This window comes from Labeo rohita, chromosome 25 (assembly GCF_022985175.1).
Source record: "Labeo rohita strain BAU-BD-2019 chromosome 25, IGBB_LRoh.1.0, whole genome shotgun sequence".
NCBI classification, from domain to species: Eukaryota; Metazoa; Chordata; class Actinopteri; order Cypriniformes; family Cyprinidae; genus Labeo; species Labeo rohita.
Genome location: NC_066893.1, coordinates 28,003,371 through 28,012,931, shown reverse-complemented (window position 1 = coordinate 28,012,931; position 9,561 = coordinate 28,003,371). Strand labels below are relative to the sequence as shown.

Sequence of the window (9,561 nt, the reverse complement as noted above, 5' to 3'; positions counted from 1 at the left end):
GTTGATGCTTTTATCCAAAGCAATTCCCTGGAAAACGAACCCATGATCTTGGCTACAGGAACACAATGCAAATCAATGCAAATGTTAATGCTTAACTAACACAATGCAATTTACTACAATGCATATGGCTGATGTTTTTATCCAAAGTGACTTAACTTGAATTCAAGGCATTTGTTCATGCATTCCCAGAGAATGGAACCCATGACCTTGGCATTGCTCTACTGTTCGAGCTACAGGAACACAATGCAAGTCAATGCAAAATGTCAATGCTCAACAAGAACAATGCAATTTACTACTACACATTTGGCTGATGCTTTTATCCAAAGCAATTCCCTGGGAATCGAACACATGACTTTGGCATTGCTCTACTGCTCGAGCTATAGGAACACAGTGCAAGTTAAATCGAAATATCAATGTTTAACGAGCACAATGCAATTTACTACTAAGCATTTGGCTTGGTCAAAGCATACGTTTCATCGGTTAATGCATCTCCTGGGAATTAAACCCATGACCTTGGCTTCAGAAACACAATGCAAGTAAATTCAAATGTCAGTGCTTAGTTAACACAATTTACAATACAATTTACTACTATCCATTTGGCAGGCGATTTTATCCAAAGTGACTCAACGTATGCATTTCATTGGTTTTCAGCATTACCTGGGAATCAAACCCATGACCTTGGGGTTGCACTACTGTTTGAGTTACAGAAACAATGCTTTTGACATTCAGCGGAAACTTATCCAAAGCACCTTGCATTCAAGGCAGAGGTTTCATTAGTTCATGCATTCCCTGTGAATCGAACCCATAACCTTTGCATTGCTCTAATGTGTGAATACAATTCAAGTCAATGCAAATGTCAATACTTAACTAACAAAATACAATTTACTACTATCCATTTGGCAGCCAATTTTATCCAAAGCGACTTGCATTGCATTTAAGGTATGCATTTAATCAGATTTCAGCATTCCCTGGGAATTTAACCCATGACCTTGGTGTTGCTAGTGGCATGCTCTACTGTACACAGGAACACAATGAAAGTAGACAGCACTGTTGTTAACCTACAAAGGAAATGGCGTTTGCTGAAATTAGTTTTTAATTAAAAACAAAAAACAAAAAAAAAAAAAAAAAAAAAAAAAAAAAACACAAAAACAAGGTCAAATGGTTTTAAAACACTCATCTTCATTAAACCGTAGTCAACCAAAAAATCCTTTTCAAGGACTTTACAAAGAGATCACTACTAGTTCTGTCTAAAGAAAACCCCTTGTTGCTCTTTCCAGTAGCCTATATTTGGCAGCCTGTCACAATTGAAAGTAAGCAAGGGGTCCAAGTGTTACATTTCAATGGCTCCCCGGAGGCCCACTATGTAGGGAACACAATGCTGTGAGTATGAACAACTACTGACTGAGTCACTCGCAAGGAATTTCACAGATCTGTTGTAAGCAGATACGCCGGTTTATCCTCAGTTTGTAATGCACAAGGCTTAGTCAATGTTCAACTAAAAGCAGTGCAATATAATAAGTTCTTGGAATTTAATGACTTCAAAGACTACTAACACATTAGTCTTCGCTGATCTTTGTATCTCATATTTGGAAATGAAAGCATGCGTTAGTAGATGCTCCTGTGGGGAATATGCTAAACTCTACATTCTCCTAAGAACAATCTGTCGAGGCATGGATTCTTGTTTTAACATGAGAGATCAAGCTACAAATTAGACCAGCTGCCAAAACTCCTTAGGAACTAGTAGGCTGAGAATTGAGTGCAATGAATAATCGAGAAAACCCCTACAATCAGCCAACAACTCAATTGAAACAAGACTGAGCAACAAGAACTTAAATCAGTTGGAAAATAGCATGTAAATATAAGATATCTCACACTTAACCTGAGCTCCGTAACAAAACTAAGGCTTAACCAGTTGGCAAGATGGTTATTTGGTTAACAATAATTGATACAGCTGTTCTTTACACAATTCTGGAAGTACATAAAATTCTGGGTTGATGGTCTTGTATCTCTGGTCATCTGGACTCTGTCCTAAATCTCTTTTGGCAGCGCTATACGCATTACTAAATGGACATCGAGACCACCAAGCTAAGCATGCCCTGTTTTCCGCTCTTTAAAATGGACTAGTGCCAAAGGAAATGCAGCCGGCAAATTGGCGCACCAGGATATGCCAGGTACTACTAAGTCATTGGTTCATCTCTAACAGTTTGAACAGGATTAGCTTCCAGTTTCTACTGGATAATACAAGCACTGTCAACCAGATACTGTATAAAACCAAACTGAACACCAGACAATGCAATGCTTGCGTCCTATTGGTAGAGCAATGAAAACACCAGTGTACTCACCTTTTCGCTTTTCACTTTCTTCATGGTCCTGCAGTCATTATTTTCCACTTCTTCTGGTTCGCTCTTGATAGCCAAAGGTGTGACTATTCCAGTGGTATCAAGGGTAATATTCCCTAGTTGCTCAGCACCAACAAGGTCCGAATTTTGCGTCCCCTCAAACGGAGTATTGCGTGCCTGGCCTAACGGCATAACCTGTGCCGATGGGTCCTTTTCCGAGGGCACGTTCCCAGCTTGTACCCCTTCGTTTTTCTCCTTCTTGCTTTTCCCAGAACCCTCCTTGTCCTTTTTTCCACTCGGAACATTACGGGAGGCTTTGTTACTTTTATCGGAACCTTTCCCAGAAGGTAAAGTCGTGGAACCACTTCCCACGGTTGGCCCAGTGCCCTCGTTTTGGGTCCGTCCCTGGGCGTCCTTCTTGGCCCCATCAGGGGTCAAGGACTTGCTACTGTCCTTGGAATTCTTGCTACGCTTAGCTTTGGATTTGCTGTCCTTGATTGGCGGAGGAGGCACCGGATTAATAAACTTGATGTTGTCTGGCAATGCCGCTACGGCGCTCGAGGCAGCAGCCATTCCGTCCCCGTCCTTGGTGCCAGACATCTCAAGCTTGTCTTTCTCTAAGTCAGCGTCGAGGTCAATAATCAGGTTGCCTACACCAATATCCCACTCATCCCCGCTGTCATAAGTGTCCACCGCATTCGAGTCCACACCTTTCCCGCCTGCAGTGCCACTACTGAGGGACATCTTAGTGCCAGCGGCCCAAGCGTGCCACAGGGAGGTCTGACCTTCTCAGACGACTGAGGCGGTCGGGAAGCACATTTACACAAGCCTCAGGGTCCTGTTGGTTTCCCCTTCCCAGTAACCCACATTGTTGCCCTAGGGGGTAAAAACAACAAGAAAACATGTAAGAAATGAGGAAATGTCGTAAAATACAATGCTATAAGACCATCTTACAAGCATACTGCTCTTATAACACAGGTTTAGAAATGCTGACTTTAATTTTCAGTTTTCAAAGTGATTATTGTATTTCAATAACATTGAAACCCTAGGCCCTAAATATAAAACAGCTTTGCAAGCTGTACCACTGCACATGAATTACAAATACATGCTGAGTGATCTTTTTAGACTAGAAATCATATTTTAGATGACTCAGGACAAAAAAAATACAACTGAATCATGGTCACCATCAGTTCACAGTCAGAAAACAGATGTTGCATAACAACAAATGGAAACACTGCCATTCGTTATGACAGATTGACATCAAAGCTCAACGAATGACTGCAGAATGACTCAAAGGTGCAACTCATTTTGAGACTAAACAACATTGCTATTAATTTTCTCACAAGTGAATATTTAAAGGATGTGCAAAACTACATATTTTCAAAAACAACTAGTCATGGGTTGTCTGAATGACTGGTTGGTTTTAAGGTAGCACTACTATTTTGACTATTGCAAGGTCCACCAGTCAAAGCGACATGATCCTACACCAATCAAGGGATTGTTTTTTGAAACCAGCTGGACAGAGCACAAAAGATTAAATCAGAAAACTAGTATCTTTAAAACTAGTTTTTAAAGTTGAACTCTTTTTAACTTGATATGTCGTCAGTAAAAATTGAATGCAATACAATGCTCATGGCATTGAAATTAAATCTTGAATTTGAAAAGCATGCTTTAACATGATTTTAGCCTGTTGACAATGCATTTACAATTACTGTTGTAAAATAAAGCACATCATGCTGTCATCATGCAAAACCCTCAGCGACTCAGCTTTAAAAGAAATGAAAGAAAAAAAAACTAAAAATTAGTCAACTAGTGTTGTTGCATGACAACTCAACTACTCAGTCTGTAGACTTATCCCTAAAGGTTAACCACAGTGTCACACAAATACTCAAAACACATAAACGTCAGATGTCCAGCCCAGTTGGATTAAGCACAAATGATTTGATCCAAAGCCAAAGCAAACAAACATGATGCAGCAAAAAGTACTGCAGAAAAAGGCAAAATGCAAACCAATTCGCCAAATTGTATGCCAATTTCTTGTAAAATTGTAATTTACAAAATTTAAACTTGCTGTGGTTTGCATTTTGCCTGAAAGATAATGAACTTGTAAATGCAACATCTCAGACAGGATTTTAGCATTGTACAGTATTAACATGCAAAACTTTCATCTCAATTAATCCTCTTAAAACAAGAAAAAAAAAATACACTCATTATTTAACTAGTTGTTGTTAAACACATGATGCTGGTAAGCTTTTAGTCAATTTTGTTAAATGTTCATCAATATGCAGTTTACAAATTACTAATGTCACTATAATCACTTTCTATGGACATGAATTGCACAATCAACACATTCCAAATATCGCAGATCTTTGGTACCTTAAAATAGAAACAATAACTTTTTAATGTCGAAGATGCTTATAATCTGTTTTCCATTACAAATGCAGATAACTAGTTCTGCTAAAAAACTCCACATTATTCCTTTAGTCTATAACAGAAATAGAACACACAGACGCCGATTAAAGGTCAAAGTCATTGCCCATAATACTCGAAAGAGGTCACATAAAAGACTGCACGAACCACAAACTGGTTTAACTGCGCTACTACAATTTGGCGGTTGTCTAATAAAACTAAGCGCTACTTAAGTTGAAAAGGATGAGTCCGGCTTTGAGCTGTGTCTTAAATAGCCGAAGAGACAGATGGTTGAATGAGAGGACACTAATCAGTGGTTTGCTGTAATCCGTCAGTCCACCAGGGAACATGGAGTGTGTCCTGCAGGAAGCTTTCCAAACGTCTGCCGTTGGAACCCAAGATAAGATGGACTTCCACTATCACAGTCATTCATCAGTCCCCTGCTTTTTTTCTGCACTTTGAAGACCTTTAAGAGTAGAACTTCAGAAGACGCCTTTTTTTTTTTTTAATTATCGGCATCAGACATACTTTTTTTTAAATTAGTGGTTCGACCGATATATCGGCCTTGCCGATAGTTGCCATTTTTTAATTATCGGCATCGGCCATTTTTTTCAGAAGTGGGATGTTTATTTTGACAGTGCTGAACAAACAAGGGCCTGAAAGCACAAGTGCTCCCATTCTTCGTCCATAGAAATTCTACTAATTTAAAAAAAAAAAAAAAGGGCAAATATCGGCAAGGCTGACATATACTAAATTGTACATCAAGTAGCTCCACCTTTACTGAGGTAAAATGCTGTTATGATAGCTCAGAAATCATATCTGTTGACCATTACTTCAAATACTTTCTACCATTGGAGCTTGACGTTTCGAGTCAACTGGAAGTTGCTCATTCATCGTTTGCCTTTCTGAAGAGTAAAACACTTAAAACACTGATCAAATTTTGGGACAGGACCTTGTTTTTCTGACCGATGCGTTGTTTGGGAAATCCGTTGGGAAATAGGTCATTCAATTAGACACTCTGAGAGTAATGATAAATGCAGACAACAATGAAGATGCCACAAAAATTCAATCCTACTTTTATTTCTGAGCTACCATAACAGCATTTTAACTCATTAAAGGTGGAGCTACTAGATGTTTAAATTAGCGGTTTGACTGATATCTCAGCCTTGCTGACATCTGGTACTTTTTAATTATCGGCATCAACCAATAATTGCCTTCCACTGGAGTTTGACGTTTTGAGTCAACTAGAAGTCTTTCATTGATTGTTTGACTTCCTGAAGAGTTAAACACTCTTTCAAACATTGATCTGCTTATTTGAATGTCCTGACACATCAGCTTCAATGATGTAAGTTTTGGGGAATTCATTTCTGTTTTTCTGACCAACGCAGTGTTTGGGAAATCAGATAGGAAACAGGTCATTCAATCACTCCCCGAGACACTTTCAGAGTAGAACTTCAAAAGATGTCATTTTTTAAGGCGATAAATGCAGACAACAATAAAATGGCCCAACACAATTTCAATGTTATTTTAAATTATTTCTGAGCTACCAAAACAGCATTTTACCTTAGTAAAGGTGGAGCTACTTGATGTACAATTTCAACTGATATGTTGGCCTTGCCGATATTTGCCATTTTTTTTAATTATCGGCGTCAGCCAATAATTTTTTGCAAGCACCTAAGAGCACAGAGCTCCTATTCTTCATCCATATCCGTCAACCATTACTTCAAGTACTTTCTTCTATTGGAGTTTGATTTTTAAAATCAACTAGAAGTAGTTGCTCATGGATTGTTTGATTTCCTGAGAAGTAAAACACTCTGTCCTGACACATCAACTTCTGACTCAACCAATGATGCATGTTTTGGGGTGGGATTTTTTTTCCAATGGAATGTTTGGGGGAATGTTTCTCGAGGTACTTCAGAGTAGAACTTCAAAAGAATTTCATTTTTGAGTGTGATTAATGCAAACAACAACACTGAGATGCCAATAGCAATTTTATTTCAAAAGATTTCTGAGCCACAATAACAACATTTCACGTCATTAAAAATGGAGCTACTTGATCTTTAAATGAGTGGTTTGAGGATATATCGGCCTTGCTTTTAATTATCGACATCAGCCAATAATTTTTTTTGTTTTAGCCAGCGTGTTATACAGTGAGATTTTTACAGTGTGCAGGACTTTTACTTTGACAGTGATGAACATGCAAGCACCTGAGCGCACAGAACTCAAATTCTTCATCAATATCGGTTGACCGTCACTTAAAAAAAAAATAAAAAATTCTACCATTGGAGTTTGATGTTTAGAAGTTGCTTATTGCTTGTTGACTTCCTCAAGAGTTTAACACTCTTTCAAAACATTGATACTGACACATCAGCTTCTGACTCAATAATGTAAGTTTTGGGTGGGACTTTCTGTTTTACTGACTATTGTGGTATTTGGAAAATCCATTGGAAAATTCATCAGCCCTCTGTGTTTCTCAAGACGCTTTCAGAGTAGAACTTCAAACTACACCATTTTTGCAGGTGATAAACGCAGACAATGCCAATAGCAATGTTATTTTAAAAGATTTCTGAGCTTCCATAATGACATTTTAACAAATACTTTCTACTACTAAAGTTTAGAGCGATGTTTAGAGTCAACTAGAAGTCACTCACTGGTTGCAGTCATAAACTGCTTGCGTTTATCTACTTGTTTAAGACATGTCAACTTTTGACTCAACTAGTGACATGAGTTGATGGGACTTTGTTTTTCTGACCAATGTTTGGCGCATAAGCGGCAGTAGGGTTGATTGGAAAATCAGTCAAAAGTTTGAACAGTAATATTTTTTTAATGTTTTTTTTTTAAAGAAGTTTCTTCTGCTCACCAAGCCTGCATTTATTTGATCCAAAATACAGTAAAAACAGTAAAATTGTGAAATATTTTTACTATTTAAAATAACTGTTTTCCATTTGAATATATTTTAAAATACAATTTATTCCTGTGATTTCAATGCAGAATTTTTAGCATCATTACTCCAGTCTTCAGTGTCACATGATCATTCAAACATCATTGTAATATTCTGATTTGCTGCTCAAAAAGCATTTATTATTATTATTTATTTATACAGCTGAGTAGAATTTTTTCAGGCTTCTTTAATGAATAGAACATTTAGAAGAACAGCATTTATCTGAAATCGAAATCTTTTGTAACATTATAAATGTCTTTATCATCACTTTTGATCAATTTAAATCATCCTTGCTAAATAAGTATATTAATTTCTATAATTTCTTTTCCAAAAAAAACCCTGAATTATACTGACTCAAAGCTTTTAAATAGTATGGTGTATAATGTTACAAAAGCTTTTAATCTCAGATAAATGCTGATCTTTTGATCTTTCTATTCGTCAAAGAATCCTGAAAAAAAAGTACTAAACTGTTTTACATATTGATAATAATAAAAATGTTTGTTGAGCAGCAAATCAGTATATTAAAATAATTTCTGAAAGATCATGTGACACTGAAGACTGGAGTAACGATGCTGAAAATTTAGTTTTGATACATTCAAACAGAAAGCAGTTTAAATAGTAAAAATATTTCACAATATTACTGCTGTTTTATCTTTTAGATCAAATAAATGTGAGCAGAAAAGACTTACTGGTAGTGTATATTTTTTTAAAAATTCCCTGTGACAATTGTCAAACATATATCATCTTAAAATAAACCTGAAAGTAGAAGTCTGGAAGAACAGAAACAGAATAAAACCACAAGCTGAATTCTATTTCTTGCAGTTAAATCGCATAATTGGCTACTAGTTAGAACATGCACACCAGTGAGCTGCTGCATTAGTGCAACTCGCCCCAGGTTTCTGACGTTGCCAATAAATGTGAAAAGCCAAGCTTTACAAAACTCATTCATATCCCAACACGGCTGATGATGCAAGCGACTGTCACGGTTCTCACACACAACCTAATTAGGAACCGAATGACGAAAGTGTGCTCGGCACTATTGCTATAAAAGGGGATAAAAAGAAACCTTTTGTCTGTTCCCCATTCACACACCGAAGGCAAAGAGACAAAGCTTTTGATTCGAGCCAGACAAGGACGTGCCGCACATGCTCGAGTTTTGTTTTTGATGTCGTTTGATGGATAACCGATCAATATGCCAGAAGAAAAGCTGTTTATTGAGATGTGTAATTAAATTGCGCTTCCCCTCGTCTTTGGCCGAAGGTAAAGCGAGAACCCGAAAGCACCACGTCGGAGCGGCTCTGGAACAGGTTGTCCTTTTCATTACCCGACGCACAGGTACTGGTGCCCTTCCAGGGGCCGTAAATAACGGCGCTAAACTAATTTAGCTTTCCCTGCCACATGCCAGCAAGCAGCGTGAGCGCTCGAGGGAGGCGAGACGCCTTTCCACGCTCCCAACCCCACCCGACACGACACGGGCCTAATTAACACAGGCATCCACTGCGGACGCCTCGGCTTGATGGAAAAACGTGAGCTGAAACTCAAACGGTCGCTTGTGCAAACGGCTCGCAGAGATGACTGGATCGAGGATCGATACCTGTCTCGCCCCTGTTTGATGATGAAAAACGGATAAAAGAGGGAATACAATCTTGAAGAAAAACAACAACAACGAGACAACAAAGATGAAATGCAAAATCAACAGCCGTTACTCAAGAGAACCCTCTGACCTGATTGAAAAGCACTTGTGCCTTCGGTGCCAGTTTTAATTCCCTCTCGGCGATTGAGTAATTGAGATTCTCGAATAAAAAAGCGGTTTCAAAGGCCGCTGGAACTGACAGGCTCTCCGTCAGACTAAATCACAGCTCTTTCTGAAGA

General features: G+C 38.2%; 1 protein-coding gene across 1 annotated transcript in view; it reads right to left on the bottom strand.

Annotated features, from left to right (window-relative positions):
* Positions 1-2,291: 2,291 nt before the first annotated feature.
* Positions 2,292-9,561, bottom strand: part of LOC127156430 (zinc finger protein 609) — a 45,683-nt gene continuing 38,413 nt past the window's right edge. The window contains exon 2 of the mRNA XM_051099279.1: positions 2,292-3,215. Coding sequence (XP_050955236.1) covers positions 2,307-3,083 — 777 coding nt within the window. The 5' untranslated portion in view covers positions 3,084-3,215 and the 3' untranslated portion in view covers positions 2,292-2,306. The remainder of the gene's footprint in view (positions 3,216-9,561) is intronic.